Source organism: Pezoporus occidentalis, unplaced genomic scaffold, assembly GCF_034315485.1.
Source record: "Pezoporus occidentalis ecotype Australia unplaced genomic scaffold, CSIRO_AGI_Poc_V1 ctg135, whole genome shotgun sequence".
Taxonomy (NCBI): domain Eukaryota; kingdom Metazoa; phylum Chordata; class Aves; order Psittaciformes; family Psittacidae; genus Pezoporus; species Pezoporus occidentalis.
Window position 1 is genome coordinate 2,847,901 of NW_026913157.1, and position 20,214 is coordinate 2,868,114.

At 37.6% G+C, this 20,214-nt stretch overlaps 1 protein-coding gene across 5 annotated transcripts in view; it reads right to left on the reverse strand.

The window, feature by feature from the left end:
- The window catches only part of ESRP2 (epithelial splicing regulatory protein 2), a 47,207-nt gene that overhangs the window by 7,217 nt on the left and 19,776 nt on the right, over positions 1–20,214 (reverse strand). For 4 of the 5 annotated variants that reach the window (XM_062609151.1, XM_062609153.1, XM_062609148.1 and 1 more), the window contains 12 exons: positions 18,538–18,651; positions 16,567–16,681; positions 15,731–15,829; positions 15,548–15,602; positions 14,623–14,733; positions 13,655–13,787; positions 13,418–13,460; positions 12,602–12,903; positions 10,675–10,896; positions 9,263–9,461; positions 7,829–8,021; positions 6,661–6,838 (listed from right to left, as the gene is read on the reverse strand). In XM_062609151.1, the coding sequence (XP_062465135.1) occupies positions 6,661–6,838; positions 7,829–8,021; positions 9,263–9,461; positions 10,675–10,896; positions 12,602–12,903; positions 13,418–13,460; positions 13,655–13,787; positions 14,623–14,733; positions 15,548–15,602; positions 15,731–15,829; positions 16,567–16,681; positions 18,538–18,651 (1,764 nt within the window). Of the gene's footprint in view, positions 1–4,609; positions 4,696–6,660; positions 6,839–7,828; positions 8,022–9,262; positions 9,462–10,674; positions 10,897–12,601; positions 12,904–13,417; positions 13,461–13,654; positions 13,788–14,622; positions 14,734–15,547; positions 15,603–15,730; positions 15,830–16,566; positions 16,682–18,537; positions 18,652–20,214 lie in introns of all 5 variants that reach the window. The other variant, XM_062609149.1, reaches the window with a different exon arrangement.

The window sequence follows — 20,214 nt, forward strand, 5'->3', positions numbered from 1 at the left end:
AGTCTCTCATTCCCACCTTCCTTTCTTCTCTGAACAGAAACACAGCCTCTTTCCTCAGAGCTGCTGCATTCTTCCCTCCTCCCTGTGAGCTCACAGCTCTTGGGGGGAGTTGGACTCCCATCCTAACCTAGAAGTGTCTATTATTCTTTCTCACCCAGGGGTTTCCTCTTACTCTTGGTATGTCAATAGTAACATTAAAATATAGTAGTCTAGATGATAAAAAGGAGGAACCTATTTCCTAGAATGACTGAAGAAGAATGCAGAAATAAATTCAGACAATAAAGCAATTTCTTTTAACTTTGAGTAGCCATCAAGCAGTCTTGCTTAGTCTAGTAAGGAAGATCACACAAAATACCATGCAAATTGAGAGCTCCATCAGAAAAGTCAGCTGCAGAGTGAAGGTCATTAAGATACAGTTCTCAGTATACGCTCTGGTTCTCAGCATATGCTATAATAGCCTCTTTCAGTGATCAGAGATGAGAAGTAGGATCCAAGAAAGCTGGAAACTAGGTATGGGATAGGATTGGCATTTAGAATCATAATTAGGAGATAGAAGCAAAACGGAACTTTTGCAAATAGTTACTAAGTAGAAGTCTGGGGTCAGTTATTAGCTCTACAGCAGACTGAAAGATGACAAGAAGAATATGCATATATATGTATATGTATACATGCACACACATATATATGGGGGAAAAAAATCCCACAGCTGAATGGAACAGAGGTTCCATCAAATAGTGAAGAATGGCACTTTATGTTCCCTGCATTCTTCTTCGGTTATCTCCCTGTGACAATGGGGAATTTCATAGCTGAAGACAAAGGCAAAATGTTGTTTCCCAAAGGACATGTTGGTTCTTTACAGAATCAGCACTTTACCTTACAAGCATAAGGTAAATACATTTCTAGATATCAACATTTGAAATGGCAGAGATATTTTAACTCATGTATATTAAATTATGTTGCAATATAGTCTATAATATTCAATAACATATGATAATAAGTGACAGATATATGATAAATAACACTACCTCCCCACTCCTAAAGGGGATGAACATTTATGACTGTATCCAGTACAGTAGCATCTCCTTGGTAGAGCACCTGCTATGCTTACTACAGTGCAAAACCATAGTTTTGTATATAAAAAAAAAACAAAACAAAAAACAAACAAAAAAAAATAAAAGAAATCAGAGACAGACTGGTTAAAAAAAAAAGAGGTATACTACACTTTCCATATAACTGTTGTTTTCTTCTTTGTCCGTGCTATTTCTTTCGGTACTACCTGCTATGTTGAAAGGAATATGGGACTGTCTTTGTCTTTCACAGACTGTACACAGATTTAAACAGGACACCAAACAGAAAGGCACTGATTTCCATTTCATTTCTGTATCTCCTAGAGTAAGCATTCAAGGATCAGTCTAAAAAGGCATATGCAAAACAACGTAGGAAAAAAAAAAAGAAATCCATTGCTAAAACCAAAATTAAAATAGGAAAGTATATTTAGATGTCACACAAATGGGGGGGGGGGGAGAGGGAAAGAGGAGGAGAATGAAAGCTAAAATGAAAAAATAATTATATATATATATATATCTCCCCTATGGAAGGAAAAACATCACTCGCAAAATGGCATTTTCAGGATTGCTGTTGCAATTCTAACCTGAACTACCAATAAACTCTGTTCCCAATGGAAAACAAAAAATCTATCTCTCAGACTTTGGAAAAAAAGTTTAGATACTGTAAGCCTGGAACACAGAGTCTGACCTGATGACCAGGTAATTAATCTTTGGCACAAGAGTGAGGAGAAACACCCTAGCATGGCTTTGCCATTATCACTTGTATCCCAAGTGTGCCGATACAAGCACTGGTCACCACCTGAATGCTCTGTGGAACACAGTGAAATATGTAATACCTGTTCCCAAAAATACAGCTTGAAGATGGTGCCACTTAGTCTCTTACTTCAAGCATGGAAGTAAACAGAAGAAACAGTAACCACTAATTTACTACACTCAGTTCCACAGACGCTTTCCCCACATAAGTGACATTCCCAGGTGGGAGATAAATTTAGGAATAAAGCAAATAAAATAGATACTCTGTTACAAGTGCATGGCAAGAGCATATAATAACATCTATATTGCCAGATGACTTCAAATACCAATGAGTGGGCATTTATCCTCTACCGCATTCTCTTTCTCTTGCTTAGTCACAAGGTGCTATGCCTGGAGCTGGCACACAGACGTGGGATATCCCTTTCAGACTATGAAGGGTCAGACTTCAAAAGGAACCCATAGGAAACAGAATACTTCTTCGTTCAAGCATGCAACTTGGGAAAAAAAAAACAAAAACAAACCAACAAACAACCTAATCCCTAAAATGTAAGTAACAATGAAGCCTGCTGTCCTGATACAAGAGAAATGTTGCTAATACCTTTGGAATTAAGCTATCCATTCACTCCCCTTCACTTCCTTATTACTGTTTTAAGCACAAGCTACCCTTCTTCCCCAGCAACAATAAGCCTTGAATTCTGGGTCTCTGAAGACTTGGAGGATTAATATATTGCAAAAGCTCTTTTTAGCTGCAGATAAAAAGCACCTAAGCCCAGTACAGGTTTAAGGAACAGTATTTATTTTAAACTCCACCTACAAAAAAACATGTACACAAAGGAGTCCCTTCATTTCCACCCTAGACTGTTTCAGCACATTCAGGAGGCTTTAAGTAATGCTCAGATGATGAGCATGGCTCCTAAATCTTAGTCTTCTCCTAGTTTATTTTTTTTACTAGTTGAAGCTCTACCATAATCACACACAACTTACCTAAATAGGAAGTCTGCTTTCTAAGAACTAATCCATACAAACTTTTAGACATGAGTTCACTTTACATGCCAACTGCCAAAAAAGCAGCCTACTATTACTAAATGCATGCTGAATGCTAGCTAAGATGACAGTTGTGAATCAGCTTTTGGTCAGGTAAGACCACGGCCATAGTTAAATTGCACCCACTTGTACATAAACTACCAGTTATCAGAATAGCAACTCTGTCAGTGTTGGCAATAAACCTGCATTCTCATAATCAGTAAAAAAAAAAAGAAAAAAATAAAATCAGCTCATTCTTTTGGTACGAGAAGTATTTCTCATTGATTCATCTAAAGGCTGAAAAGTAAAATCCATGGAGGATTTAGCCAGTCAATAAAGAAAATGACTTTTTAGTAAAGCATTTCATTCTGATTTGTACAAACAACTACATAGAAATCCATCACTCATCTCTATACCTGGTCCTTGTTTAATTTCTCTCATTGTTTCTACATCTGTAGAGTGATGGCCTGAAGGTTACTTAACAAAGATTACTTTGTTAAGAGCAGTGTGTTGCATGTAATTACTATTTTTGCACCAATTCTTCCTCAAACTTTTCCCTATAGGATCTGAAATATTAATTATTTTTCTTAATTCTAGAAGGGTCTCTTCACAATCACATTTTTTAAAAAAATTATAATGGAAGTTTCCTGTAAACATCCACAAATCCCTTACTTTCACATAATGCACATAATGCTGCATCACTTGTACTCAGTACCTGTCAGAGCAATGACTATCATCCCAGTGTGCTATCCAAACTGTATGACGGGGTTTGTTGTTGTGGTGGTTTTGGTTGGTTTGGGGTTTGTTTTTAAGTATCTTTTATCTATGTATCCAGTATAAGATTGGAGTCAAATCAGTAGCCCTGTTGCATTACAGTATAACTAAAGAGCAGTTTAACATGAATTACTAACTGAATCAGTGTACTAATATTAGCTCTTTTGAAGATTACAGTACAATACTATACAGGAAGATGACGAGAAAAAATAACATCTCCAAGATTTACTATTAAAATTCCTCACAGGTTTTTCAAGATTGTTTAATGCAAGATGCATTGAACACATGCAACCTGGAAGGAATTCTCAACAATAAAAATAAGAAAGCAGAACTACAAGAATAAATCAAACTGCTGAACCACTAAACAAAGTTTGATACAATTATATGAAAATTAAAATGCTGATCTACAGATTTTTACATTACTTATAAGAAGCATGTACTGATATTGAGACCAGCTTTTTGAAGCCCATGATAAGCAAAGTCTATCTCTTAAGAGGCAGGTCTGGTATGAAAGATGCTTTCACTTTAAGTAGCAACATGTGCATACATGCAACATACAAAGCCCATCAAGACTGAAGGAAGAAAACAGAAGAGAATAAAGCAAGAATTGAAACTTAAAACCTGTTCCTTTCAGACAAGGACACAGAAAGACAAAAATCACCCTTTGATCTCAGCATCTCTGATCTGGTTCCCAGAATACCAACACTGAAGCCCACTGAATACCAACATCAATTAGTTATACAGAGATTAAAACCATGCCCAAACCACTGATGATTACTAGGGTCTCACTTTATAAACGAGCAGGAGCATCATGCAATAACCCCTTGGCAGCAGCAGAAAACAAAAAAATAATGTAATGAGAGAGGAAGGGGGAAGAAAAACAAACAAACAAAAAATCAGTTATTGCTCCAGAGCCATAATACTGCCCCAGTATAGTAAGTCACCACCTCTTTCTCCCCTAAAGGAATGAGCGAGTATAAAACTAGTATTACCACATGCGGGATTCCAAGAACAATGCAAAATAATTCCTTGGCTCCTTTCTAAGATACTGAACCCGATCTCTTTTGGACAACATCTTCTAAAGAAATCAAAGAGGTGACCAATGTAATAACAGTAAATGATGATGACAAGAGGTTGCAGCAGAAGTATATAGTTTCCACCTTGTAGCAAAATTTCTATTCATTTGAAACACTGAATGGTGCAATACAAACACTGTGAACTGTTCTCCAAAAGCAGAAACAAGGGAAAACTCAGCACCAGACCCAAAGTCCATATTCACCAAACTGAAGATCTAGTAGAAGACAGAGCTACTAGACATTGTCACTGACCTGTTCCATGCAAGGACAGGTTCAGGTCACATTTTTCAATGGTGCACTTACAGTTCTGGATGAATTTCAATTCAGAAAATAGGCTTCTCCACTTTAGGTTTTAATACAACTACCATTCATCCACCAAAATGCCCAGTAAGTAAAAACAAAACAAAATCAAAAGTCAAATACCGACGGCTAAGCAACAGACGAATGATTACTACTGTTTGTCTGGAAACAATGAAAGCCACACATAATTGGTTTGAACTCTGGAAGTATCTGTTAAAGAAAAGTCTCTGAAATACAACATTTTTTTCTTTTTGATTACTATCAAAATTCAACGCACTTTTCATAATCTAACTTTCAAATTTTTCCACTGAAAAACTAAGTGTGTGAAACTATATTCAAACACAAATGTACCATTTGAAAAGAAGCCACAACAGGTAGAGCACTACATCTTCCAAAAATCAAACATGCATGTCTAAGCATCGGTTCTCAGTCTACCTTCATTTACATAGCAGACATCTGACTCTATTAATTAAAGCCCATTTTTCACTAACAATCTTAAAGAAAAGACATATCATGCCTGAATGTTTCACATTAACTCCTGCTATGCATTGAAAAGAACTCATCTGTATCTTATGCTTTAGCAATATCACTGTTACACAACTTACAGAATTCTGAAGGACAAACATGCAAAAATTGTCTTTTTTTCCACACACATCACTTGAATGGGTCATTTGAGACCCACCAAAAGGATGTTAAGTCAGGGCTTTGGCAGTAGCAGCAACAGGGTATTTCTGCTATTTGTGCAACTGCTTTTATGCACAGAAATTAAATACTCACCAGAATATAACCATATTCAATTATCTTCCCTTCAGCAAAAGTGATGACAAAACAAAGGTATAGGTACAATATCCTCTGAGAAAAAAGGCAGAAGACATGGAAGGACCAATTCCATGAATTTAAATAAGTGCTGCTGGAAAAAAACATTTTTACATGGTGCTTTGCTTTCCTGCCTTTTCTTCTGCCTTTTTTTCTTTTTTTGGATTTGTTTTGTTTTAAATGTCCCTCAAGTTTCTATGTGTTTGCTCACTGACAGAGCACTGAATCAGCACATAGTGACGGAAGTTACCTACAGCACACAGAACATTTGCTAACAGTAGAAAATGGTCTGATGAATACAGTTTTCCTTTAGGTTACAATGTAATGCAGTCTTAATGGAAATTGTTCATGGCCGTAACCTAAACAATTAGTCCTTGAAAAGTGTCTGACAGAGGTGTCTGTCCCTCTCCTTCTGCAAACAAGTTACCACATATATGCCACAGGCTTTTGTACTAAAACTTTGCCCCCAGGAGGCTTTAACACCCAAGTCTTGAAGGTCAAACACTGTCCCTGCATAGGGCTTTCACCAAAAATAGGCCAGTACTGAAAGCTCTTAACAACCCCCACTTTCCTCTGGCAGCCCCACTTACCCTGGGGCTTTGTACCTTCTGCCTCTCTAAGCTCAAGCCCTAACCCTTAGACACCAAACTACTGCTGTCAAATTAGTATATGTTTATTACATAAGAAATAAGGCAAATTGCGTAGACTTTAGTCTGCCAGTTAAATATACAACATTGACCTTGCACACTTGTTCAGTAGTTTCCAACAACACCCACTTGCTCAGTTTGATCCCCACTGATCATTACTCAGGGTTCCAAATACAATACCAAGGAGGGGGGTTACATACTGACCTGGTACCCCTGGAAGAAACTGAGTATCTCCTTTATTCCTGTATTATATGGCAAGCCCTGCATACGGACTAATGCTCCAGGCTGGGGCAGAATTGGAGTGTGGGTGGCAGTGGCAGCAGCAGCTACAGCTCCTGGAGGAGCTGTAAGATACCCCACTGTGGTGGGGGATACTGGAGGACTGAAAGAGAAGGAGGCAAAATTGTTATGAAAACTAAAAACTGGTTTTAGTACTTGAAATAAGCAAAGATGAAAATGAAAATTTAAATAAGCCCCAAACCCACAGAAATCCAAGCAGCCCTGACGTGGGCTTTTAAAATTTCTCTTCAGCATCTGATAATTTATTTTTAGATAAGAGAGGGAAAGGAACATAGCTAATGTTTGTAGTTGAAGGCAAAGAGTGTCATTTGTTAGTTCACAGGGGAGAAGAAAAGTAGTAGCTGCAGGTGATTTGTTCTAAGGTTGTTAATAAAACCATGAGGAAAAAGAAAATGGGGAAGAGAGAGAAAGTCATAGTATAAGAAGCAGGCAAGGGCTCAACACTGGGACTTCTGAGTCACAAAATGTTGAGTAAAGTAGCAGCTCTAGTCAGGGCCCACCTAGCAATTTACCAGATGCTCCAGCTAGTAAGTGTCAGAAGCCTAAGAGCTATCAATGAGCAAGCTATTTCCAGACTTTAGTGAGCAATGTTGATACCATCTGTGGGAAGGGAAAAAAGTGGAGATCTTCTGCTCTGCTTACACATGCAGAGTGTTCTTTGGTCTCACTGATACAAGAAATCAAACCTAGTACACACCTATGATGAGTCTTCCGGTATGGAAACAGTATTTTAAGTACAAGAACAAACTTGAGGGTAGAGACATGTATTGACACAGCCTCTCACTTGTCCAAGAAATAGAACCGCCTTGATGACATTGCCCCAGTGTCAAAAACACTGTTAAATATTAGACCAACTTTATCAAGAAACTCAAACAGAACCTACAGAGAAGCCACTCATTACAAGGCCACAGAGAATCAGGCAAAATGACTGCTGCTTCTGTTGACGAACATCAAGTTCCCAGGATTATCTACACCAGAAAAACAAGTTTAAGAGCTGTTCACAGGTGACTGCACACATTGCCTGCTCCACGGAGATGACATGTGAGGAGAAGCAGCTAAGTCTAGGGGTTACCTGGGATAGTAAGTAGTGTAATTCATATAAAGCTGAGCAGCCTGAGCTGGGTAGTAGGTAACAGTTTGAGGAGCAGCTGCAGAGGCTTGGGGAGTCCTGGTGGCTGGCAAAAGGGCTTGCGGCTGATAAATTGCTGCCTCTGCTGGGATCACAGCTGCTGCCTGGAAAGCAGCATAGGCTGGTGGAGAGAGACCTAAACAAACAAGGACAGAGCAACAAAAAAGGATCAGAATAGAGATCTCTGCAATACAAAAGGAATTATTCATCCCAATGTGATTAATACCATCTGGGCGCAAACACTTGTGCAAAGACCTCTATAGCCTCTCCCCTGGAGACCCCTAGCTACGTCGTCATGAATGACAACGGGGACATTCGAAATAAGCAATTCCTAAGAGTTCACAACTCCTAGACCTGAACAACCTTGTCTATATGTAAAATGGAAAGTAGGGAACCGCAGAGTTATTCAAAGAAAGCATAAAGCCATGTACATACAGAAAGCAGGCATGCACACCAACACATCCTCTGTTCTTTCTAACAGAAGTAGTACTCTGTGGGGCAGAAGTACCGTAAGATTAGCTACACAAGGGCATCCACAGTTGCTGACACCAGGATCCTCATGTGTAAGCCTCTTGCAACTTCAAAAATACTTTTTGGGATCTAGCAAATGGAAAAAATAATACCCCACTAGATCACTAGTCTAATGCATTTTCATGAACAAATACCTGCTTTGTGTCAAAACATCAAGTTTGGCTTGGTGTGCAGTGAAATTCTTTTTATATACTATATTTGGCAGTTTTTTACTATTTTGCAAATACATGTCGATATCTGCTTTGTTATTTGGTATTGAAATTAATTAGAATGGTACAGTAAAGTTCCATTATAGTGCCACAATAAGGCTCTCACTGTAATCTTAAATAAATAAATAAATAAATAAATAAAGGAAAAAAAAAAAAAAAAAATCAATCCAACTTCACCACTATGGTCTGTTAATGTACCATCCCAGTGGCTGCTTTCCTTCAAAAGTAAGCCCAAAGAGTACCTCCTGAATGCTCTAAGGCAAGATGGCAGGAGCACTCATCGACAGCTAGAATCTAGAATTTCTCCCCATTTTAATAATCCCTTTAATTCCAAGTAGGTTACACTACAAGCAAGTCAACTGCAGAGCTCAGAACAGTACACCCACAAAAAGCAAAGTGTGCAACAATTTCACTAGCAAGGCCTTGCTGCCCCCTACTCATCACCGAAATTACAATAAAAATGCCTCTGATCAGTCCCATTATTGAACAAAGGGAACAATTTCAATCTCAGCATGTACACAGATGGATGATTATTGATCATGGCAAAACCCAACTCAAAAGGTGAAAGGCCACAAAGCTTCAGCACCTACCACATATCAGCCTTTAGCAGCAAAGAGCAGAAGAACTGGAGACTTACATGGTAACTTACATGGCGGTGGGGATAAGCCACTACGATTTAAAGTGCCACCCATTAAAACAAAGTTCATCTCCTCTCCTGAACACTGGAATACTTCCACATAACGGTCCTTCATCATTTTTTTGTGACATTTTTGAGCTACCATATAGGCTTTATCAGCAGATTTCATTTGGATAAAAGCATCACCTGATGGTCGTCCCTATGGGATGGGGAAATAATCTGTTATTAAAACAGCCAGGAGGCTAGAAATGCAGAAAGAATGGAGATCAAATGTCTACTGAAAATCTGTATTGTTCTTTCTCATCTGGCACTAATCACTAATAACAATTACTTTTAGGAGAAGAAAGGCAAGACTCGTATAATCAGCCAGTTAACACAATTCTGCTTCCACCTTCTGGAGGAAGAGAGTAATTTATCATGGAGACAGTTTGGAGGCCTCCAATTCAAAAGATGTTCAGAGCAGGGCTAACTTTCAAGCTACATCAGGCCACTCATGGCCTTCTATATTTGAAATCTAGACATCTCCAGAGGCTAAGATTCCAGAGTATCTCTGGGAACCTGTTCTAGTACCTAAATAACTTCTATTTAGGATAATTTTATTTTCTTTCCTTTTCACCTAATTGGAGTTTTCCTTGATGAAGGTTATAAACACAGTCTCTTATTCTGTAAGCTGTAGGAAGAGTCTGGCTTTGCCTTCCCTGTAACTGCTTTGTAGGTGATAGTGCAAAAATATAAAGCTCCAGACATGACTTTATAAGGTCCATAACTACATGAGTGATTTCCAGGTCTGATTTTCTGTGACCTGACAGACATTGTTGTATATATAAAATATTTAAAACTTTCTTAACAAAAAGCAAATCAAATGTAGCAAATCTCTCATTTATTTTCTTTAGTATCTCAATATTTCTGTGGCTAATGGAGCTTATTTTTAATAAAAGACAACAGGGAAAATTATCCCTGTGGTTATGCCATTAAAACATACCCAAAGCACAATTTTTCATTATCAACTTTCTTTAAAGCCTGATAAGTGTCTTATCAAGTTAGAAAACTTTATTTTTCCACAGCTATCACTGAGCAGAAACCCTGAAGCTGACAGAGCAGCTACGCTACCAAACATGAGACATCTCCGTCTTGTGTATTACCTGCACTTGCCTGAAACACAAGGGACTATTTAAGACAGCCTCCAGGATAAAGCTATTCTTAAAGAACCAACTTCATCCTCCCCAGTCTAATGCATACATACATAGGAAGAAAAGCATGTATGTAAAAGTGGAAATGAGGAAAAGTCACAAACAACACTATTTTCTCAAGGTTACAGAAGACAAAGCACAACCAATAACAGGTAAGCTACCCTGACTACTAACCCTGTTCAGTAAGAGGAAAATTAGCTCTCCTGTGCAAAATCCTGTTACCTGTTGATTGAAGACCATGTGAATTCCATGGGGCTTGATATCCCCCGTGGCGTCTCCCATGAATTCCAGGATGTCATCGATGCCAGCAGTGTAGGGAAGGCCTCTGAGCCGAACACAGTCACGTACACTACCCGTGGCAATGGTGTATGGGGAGGGTATGACAGGAATGATGGGAGTTGGGAGGGTGGGAATAAGAGGTGTTGACATATATCGATTGAGTACCTGTTGGCAAAAAAGCACATAGATAGAGATTAACACATCATCTTGCTGAATACAAATCAATTCTCACAATACTATTTCACATATTTAATTAAATTCACTTCTAACATCAGAGGGAAAAAATCCAAAATAAAACCAAACCTTCTTAAACCAAATGATTTCTGATTGTTTCCTTTTGGGCATCTAGTTTCAAAATCAGAAGGGGAGAGGGGAAGTCTAAAAAATTTAATTTGCTAAACCCTAATAACAGACCTTTCTAATCTCTAATAATAAGTTAAAAGCAGATTACAGTTCATTTTAGAATATCCCAAAAAGGAACATCTGAAAATCACATTTGTCCTAATAAACCAGTATTGTCACATGCAGTTCTTACTTAAATTAGGGTAAATTAAAATCAGTCATTCTAGAAGAACTGAGACCTTAAATAACTAACAAATAAAAACAGTGGCTCTAATTGATTAATAAAACTTGACCAGTTAGTGAGGATGCTTGTTTTTTTAACCTGAGTGCTCATCTCCAAGTCCAGTGCAGAGAGGAAAAAGTTAGTATTTAAAAACAGGGATAAAGAACTATAGGAGACCTTGACCTCAACATTTTATTTTCTCTTGACTCACTCCCAAATGACAAAGGGATGTTGGGATGTAATGCTGAAAATCATATTTAGTGATGATTACCAGAAATAAAGAAAAGAGATTTCACTCTTTTGAAAGAGATACTAAAAAAGAGGTTTAGTTTTGTCAATACTGATTCAGTCTAGGGAGGTTGTCTCAACAGAAGCCTTTTTTCAGGAATTCATTTTTAGCACATTACAGGCCAGAAATCTTCTCTCTTATTTGCAAAAAGACTATTGTAATTACTTTGTATTAACACTGAATAGCTGGGAGCTGGCTTTACCTCTTGTAATTACTCAAACCTGTAATTCCCTAAAAATCATCTCTTGCTTAAGGGGAAAAAAAAAAAAAAATTAAAAAAAATCCAAAACTGTCATAGAGGAAGAAGTAATGGTAGAACAGAAGCTTTATCCTGGTCTCCATAACAAAAGTGAGAGCAGACTTGGTCACTGTGGCAGAAAAATGCATCATGGGATGGTTTTCACAGGCTTGAGCTGCTGGTGCCAATACAAAATGGTTGTACCAGTGTAAGAAGGTGATGACAGGAACTGGTGAAGGACAAAAGTGAAATATATTATCTTAGTAAAACAGGTATTTCACTTCTTTTCACCAAAAGTCAGATACATCCTGGTAATTCTTTGTTGCCAACAAAGCAGTTGGAGGAAAAGCTGGTTTAATGCATCCAGATTTGAATTTAATGTTAGAAATTCTGTACAGAGAGACCAGAATTTAAAGACAACACTGCAGATTTTCAAGAAGCATTACTACAGTACTATCAATCTAGTATGTTTTTAGAATTATTTGTGCAATTTCAGTCAACCTTGAGGAAGTAGAAGAAAACTATCCCATCATTTTTACTTCAGAATCTGAGGAATGTTAAAAAAAAGAAAAAGTGGCAGTAAAAAAGTAAACAGCAAAACCCCAAAACAATGCCGTGCAATTTTCCACAGCAATCAGGAAGCACATACTGCCCTTTCTAGAACTTGACACTGTTAATGTCATAGACTTTCATGGTTGTCTACAACACATTTATGTGCAAGTGTTAGAAGAAAAGGTTTAACTGTTAAGTTTCAAGTCTCACTGCTAATAGCTACAACCTGTTGGACTTCTGCTGCTGTGCTCCTGAAGAGTTCAATGTAACGTTTTCCAAGTATTTCTTTGTGCTTTTTAAGTGCATTCTGTGCATATTCTTCACAGGAAAATAACACAAATGCATCTCCTGTGGGCCTGCCATCTGGGTATTTAACAAAGAGAAGTCCCTCTTTCCCTCCTGTGACTGGACACTCTGGCCCCAGGAACCCTAAGACATCCTCTTGAGTAGCAGTGAAGGGAAGGCCTCTCATCCGGATGATAACTTGATTCTCCTTAGATAAGAACTGGGCCACTTCATTGGAGGTTCCTGGTAGAAAGATAACAACATATGCTCAGTCAATTCCATAGGCTGCAGGAGCAGCAAGCATTAAGGAGTAAAAGCAGGAGATTACTAGCTAGCAACAAACCCACAGAAGACCTGAGATAATACTAACACCCAGTAATCTATCTTGAAATGAAAATCCTTTACCCTGAAAGTATCTCATATTTTAATGAAATTGCAACAAAGATGGGGTGGGCGTGCACTTACACAAGATACACAGAATTCTACTGCAAAGGTTTGTCTTCCTCCCTAACAGACCGATGTGGCTGTGAACATCACAGCCCAAATGCTCACAACTCAAATTCAACCATATGAAACCAAAACTTGACAGGGTCAAGTATTCTTAGAAGGCAAAACAAGGAAAGCTACTTTATTAACTACTTGTGCCTTCAGCCAAGAGGAAAAAAAAAATAAAAATAAAAAAATAAATAAAAGTATCATAACTAGTACTATATTCCTATGAACTTAAGGAACCACACTGAACTCCAGCATCACTTACCTCCTGCAATTTTTAAGAATTCTTCCCCAGTTGCTTTGTAAACCTTAAAGAGAAAGAGATTTTAAAAACCTCACAGGAAAATTACAACATTCAACACCAAAACACACTTTTCCACATGTCAGAGAATTCTATTTTACCAAAGTACCAAAATGTAAGTCATTTTTTTCTCATTTAAAACTGTAGTCTAAAACATCCAGTTTGCTCCCCAGGGATCTATTTCAGGTCACTGTTTCTTACCTCGATGTACCTGCTACCCATGTGATGCTTATGTCTTTCCAGTGCAAGATCTCTCTGCTCAGAATTGACAAATCGAACTAATGCCTCCCCATTTCTCCTTCCTTGAGCATTCAGACAAAGAGCCACACCACCTCTGGAAGGTAAAGCCAACAAAAATAGACTTAGTTTGAATCTTTAATACATTTAATAAAAACTGTGTAAGAACAGTAGGGAAATCAGACTTTGACATACAGTTTACAGAGTAAAAAAGAAAATGCTACTACACATAATTTAATTTCATTTTTTATGTAACACAATTATACTGCAGAATCCCCTTCAGTGAGATCCTGGAAGTCGTGCTCTTCACCACTTTCTCAGCTTCCATGCAGATGTAAATTTGCAAGACCCTCCTATCATCTCAGAAATGCAGATTTGAATTTCCTTATACCTCTAAACAGAAGAAAAATAGGCTCTCTCAGTGTTAAGAAACTGGAATATATATTAATTGACAGGTATGCTAAGTTAAACTCACTCTCTCTATATAACATATATATATATAAATACACACACACAGAGAAAGGTGTACACATGTCAGTCATGCGAAAATTTCTTCCAAACAGCACTTGGATGTTCCTGAATCCAGCCTGTTTAAGAGGTATCGAAGAGTTGACACAAAATTCAACCTTCTTTTACATCTTGGACTCTACCTTGATTAATGCAGTAGGAGTTTCTCCCTTTCAGTACTAGCAAAAAAATGAAAGGATTTTGGTTTTCAACTAACAAGTCTCTTTTCTTCTCCACTCATAACTCTTTCTTGCACGCCTAAGTCTGGTAAACCTGTTCAGTTATCATGACCACTGGGTACAAAGGGGCCTTGCTGAGGAAAGACAGAAGTGAGGGCTCCAGTGGGGGATGCATGTTAAACAAACACTAAAAAAACTTGCTATAAAGACAAAGTGATAAAGCAAGACAGGTTCTTATTATCTTACTTGGCAATGTTGAGTCCTTTGAAAAACCGAGCAATATCTTGGTCTGAAGACTGCCATGGCAAACCCCTGGCACGTATTACCGTCTCACTGTTCACCATTTCAGATTTACTACTGCACAGAAAGGAGAAAAAAGTCAAAGTAAGCTTTAATCTAGGTTTTCCTTACCTTAGCAGATTTCAGTTTGCTACTAATTTAGCTTGCAAATCTGTGTATTTGCTGTTAAGTCTCTTCTAATTCTGTTAATCATTTTAATAAAGAAAAGAAAAGATAACTGGGCTAATCCTTTTATATACACAATGCCTAAAATACACGCTGTCGTCAGCACATTGCAGATCCTTAAAAAAAAAATAAAATAAATAAATAAAAATGTAGGAAGACTGTCTCAAAGTGAAGTAATAAGGAACTGGATTAATCTTGTTTGGAAAAATTAAACAATCCAGCATAGATTATTATAAAGGCACTCCTAATTATGAATACATAGAATTTATGCTTAAGATGTTCCATTCTCAAAGAACTAGTCTGTTTCTTCTCTCCCTAAATCCAATATGTAATACAAAGCATATTAGATCACTCTTCAGAAGTACCATGTAGTTCAGCAGCATGCGCTAGATATTACCCCTGTTGACTTAGGGAAAGTTAACAAATATTTCTTCACCGCTGGGTAAGATAAATCAGCCTCGCTGCCATGCTAAACAGAAACTAAAGAACAAAGAGCATTTAACTTGCAGTGACTTTAAAGAGATGGACTAAAGTACAGCGTTCAACATAAAAGCTATAGTCTGTGTGCACTAGGAGGCTGAATACCCTGTTATTGTTTTCAGGGCTAACCTACTTCAACAGTGACAATGGGGAAATATCCATAAGCTTTCCCGGCTGAAGACAAGTTTCATCTTTGGTTGTAAACAACCATGACAAAGGTACTTACCAAGGACCTGTTTCATACTTGTGTTTCACATTTTCAGGCTCAGTAAATAAGTGACCTGCAACAAAACAGGAAGTTTAAATTAACCAGGGTCAGAGATTACTTAAGAATGACAGTACCACTGCCAATTCTTAAAAAAAAAATAAAATAAAAAACTCCAGCAGTCTGTATTAATAGTTCACTTACTACAACTTTCAGAGAGCATGGTGAATATTATAGCCACCATGGTTTTCACTTGCCAGACACCAAAGTCTTCCTCTGCTTCATCTGTTCCCAAGCCTAGATCTAAACAGGCGATTATAGAAAATAAAAGACTTGCACAGTCATTTGTAAACAAGCCATAAGGCTTTCCTGATATTAACAAAGAACTGGTAATCAAATTTACTGGTCTTAGCTGAGACACATGACCATTAGACGTGTTACTCTGCTCATAAACCAGTTAATATTCACTATAATGGTCAACAGTCTAAAAACTACCAATAGCTTTCATCATTTCAGCATTAACAGTTAAAAAAAAAAAAAGGCTGAGTAAGTTCCTTTCACTTCAAACACAATTGAACTTTAACCACGTTCAGCCAGGCCACAGCAATCCTCCTAAAATTTAGATGCAAGTTTTTTAACTTGCTTTATTGTTGCTGGTTTGGGTTTTGGGGCTTTTTTTTAAGCATCATGCAAGAGAACTATTACTACCTGCAAACAGCAGAAGTTTACAGACAACTGGTACTGAAAAGGCCCACTGATAGCTAAGTCCCTCTTTTAAGATCAACAAGCAATGTTTTTCCTTGGTAGAGTTACTAAATATGGTTTAGAACTCAGTGACAGACTCAAACTGAAAACAAAAATTTATTACAAGCAGAGCTGCTCCTCCCAACCCACACTTAAGTGAACATCCTTCTATTTTACCTATCAATTTTTAGAACCGACATCTTGGATTAGAGGAATAAGACCTATGATGATCACAGAGATAAAAAACCTAAGGATGTAGAATTGATTCTGGCATAGAAGCTGAAGCAAAAGGATACATTCTGCCATGGTCTTGATAGTCTGATCTTTCACGGCGGCTGAACTAGGGTAGCAAGTGTGAAATTCTTTGCGCAGATCATAAAAGGAATAGAAGCAGTCTGACAGCACGAAGTTCTACAAGGAAGGCAAAAAGTTTGTTTTGTACACACCATTCCTTTAAATTCTGATTAATATTTTTGGACTGAATGAGGTAGTCTTAAAAATTACATAGTTGCATGTCACCAGGTTGTCTATGATAGACCAGTTTAGTTCCTTTGAGACACAGTTCAAATTCCATAGCCTAACAGAGCTCTAGATGAGCAAAACCAAAAAGCTTCTCAGAGGTAGACCTATGCAAAGGTCTGCCTCTGGACAAGACAGCTGGGAAGATTTAAAAAAAAATAAATAAAAAAAATCTACATTGTGCTGTTTTATAACCACTCCCATTTAGGATACTGTATTTTCTCTTTTGTGGCTACCCTGCAAAGCAATAATGAACCGAAACATGATAACAGTGTACAAAATATCTTCCAGCAAGTTAAAGACATTTCTTCATTACTGTCCTATACTGGATAGGAACTTTAATTATCTGTTTTATCCATTACTAATTAAAAATACTTAACATTGTTAATCAAACTTTAAAACAGCACTTCACAAAACATTAGCTTGTTTTTTCAAGGGATAAAACAGATAATTCTAGCTTAATTCAGTACTTTCTCACTCTCCAACTATTTTACTACATAGAAGTTTTACTTCAGCCTAGTCAAACAGCATTCACCTTTGTAAATAAAGAATTAAGAAAAGTCACAAGGTAATGCTTCTTATAACAGTAGGAAGAGTAAGAGCCAAGATCTGAGGCTTATTAACATTTCTGGAGGGAGAAATACACTTTTACAAATGAAAAAGTATCATAGGAGGAGGAAAAAGAAAAAAGAGAAAGAAATGCTCTAATAAGAGGCTCAGCTCTTGATCAGATCCATTCCTTGATCTGGTATGGACAATTATTTCTTCCACAGCATTACAGTGTTAGTTTTGTTTTAGTTTATTTGATTCAATAGAGAAGTACAAAGAATTACCCACAAAAACCAGTGCTATCGTGTTTGAATGTTAAATATCATTCCTTTTTCCTTACTTGCTTCATCCCTACACAAACAGGTGCTTTTCATAAAAAGTCAGTGTTATGTTTTAATATAACAGAAATACCAAATGAATATTTGTAGAAACTCAGTGTATACCCTTATATATATAGAAAAAAGAAAAAAAAAAAAAAATACAACTGGTCAGCCAACTCCTTCCATGTCAGCAGCTCTCATTCCTGTGGAGTTCCTGCAGATCCTGCCAAGCAGGTTAACCCATGAGCCACCACCCTACACATAGGCAAGATTCTTCTCCCTGTGCAGGACAGTCTGCTCTAAGCCCTTTCAGGAATGTAGAAACTCCTGCTTCTTGTGGGAGTAGCAAGTAAGCTGTATTAATACTTCCCACTGAATAAACACAGATGGGGAATCACTGCCATTCTCCAGGGCAAGTCACTACCTGTGTGCTTACTCTCTATAGAACACTGACACATGGCTCCTACCAATTTCAGATCTTGGTAGAAACCCGTGGATCCACACAGAACCTGTAGATTAACTCAAGCCTAAACAAGGCAGTAGCTCTCCATCACCACTGCTGAGGTTAACCCCGTACCTTTGCTTCCATTTCCCAAGACCTAAAATTTAAAGTACTTGTTTCGTTCCTGTTTCTAACCTCTTTCCTAATTTTCCTCTTTATTACACTCATTGGGAGTCCTCAAGTGCTGTAGCTGGCTTCTAAGAGTAAATGCCAAGAACTACTTCTCTACTACTCATGGTCTGAGACAGGGTGGGGATCATCTTAAATATTCCTGGAACACCACAGTTCTCAAGGTTGAATTGTGTTGCTCATAAGTTATGTTCTTTGATGTCCTTAAAACACAGTACTGCCCTTCTACAGCAGTTCTCATCTCATACCTTCTTAGAAGTTTCTGGGTGGAGGACTTGTCGAATGAGTAACTGGCCATCACTGCAGAGTGTGTAATTGCTCCTTCCAAGTACTTTCAAATCACTGGATACCAGCTGACTAAACTGAAAAATAAAGCAATAAACTTTATTGTACTGAGTGATACGGATAGTTTCATAAAATGAGCACTTACCACTACTAAAACACTTATTTTTAAGAAAATAAAATAATTCAGCGCATTTTTCTCCCCCCCCCCCCCCCCCCCAAGCTGTTGCAAACATGCTGAAGAGCAAATAGGGGCTCCAGAGAAAGGCAGGCAAATAAACTACATACATTCGTGGAACAGAAAATAAGAACACCAACAGTATGGTAAAAAGAACCATTAGGACAATATGGCAGAATTACAAGCTCATATGAAAAGTCATGCTGTTATACTGGTAAACTGAACTATAATAAAAACTATGAAATATTTGAAAGAAAAATATTTTCAAGATCAATCACAATACTGATTTTGCAATAGCCACTCATCAGCATTTATTAAATTTTTTAAAGTTATATGCCAAGAAAATCCAAACAAATGTGGTCTGATACTTTCGAAAGTGAAATTATAATCAAGTTGGATCCAAACGAATGAAAGTTGTTGGAGAACAGTGTTACAAACACTAGCTAATAGATAATAACTATCCTACGATATATATAGAAGTTATAACTAACTTCTGGATGCATAACCCCCAACAGTTAATTCTCAAGAGGAAAGGACTCAATTTCTCTTGCTCAATGTTATTTTCCATCCTTTTACTACTCCATAATAGTGTCAAATTCCTTGCTCATAATAGTCAACTAATGTATTATAGTACCTACACAAATTGAATCAGTAAATAGTAGCTTGTTAGCTAACTTTCCAGAGGACAGATATAATTATTCTAAGCTTCCCTCTTGATGCAACTCCCTCCCAGGAAAGCCTCACCTCACAAAGCAAGCAGTAATTAACGTCATGATGCAGAAGCCACCCACTGCTCTAGGCAGTAGTTTGCAGCTCCAAAACAACCACCCCCAAAACCAAATTGCAAGTTGACTTGAAACTCAGACAATATCTTTATGCTGTCTTTTAACCTGTATTGAGGTAAGGCGTGTTGGTTTGATTTATCATCAATGGCTTACAGTTACATTCTCTGCTCAGAAAAAGTATGTTCCAATGATCTGATCCCTAGCTATACTGTATTCACTGTGCGAACAAATGTTACAGATCTGCTTCCCAAAGGTAAGGCTCCTCAAGGGAGAAAACATGTATTGAACATGAGGAGCAGAGACACGATTACCCATGCTTTGTTTCAAAACAATGTCTCAAATACAGTCCAGGCCCCTTTCTAGGCTTGGACAGCTAACCAGTGTCCCACTGCCATTAGAGTTCAGAAATGCTGTAGTAGTGGCTACTACATACCCAGACAGAGAACTGAGGGGCAGAGCAGGGTAAGCAGAGACACTTACACAAGCATCTTGTGCAAGTTGCTTAATTTGCAGATAAAAAAATACAGATGTAGATAGAAATCTATAAACCAAAGTTATAGATAGTAGTACCAAAGTAGAAGATAATTTAAACCTTAATAAGGGTGAAATATCCTTCAAAAAAAAAGCCTCTACAATGCAATTCTTTGGTTCTGTCTGCTTTGGTAGTGGGCAAACACTAA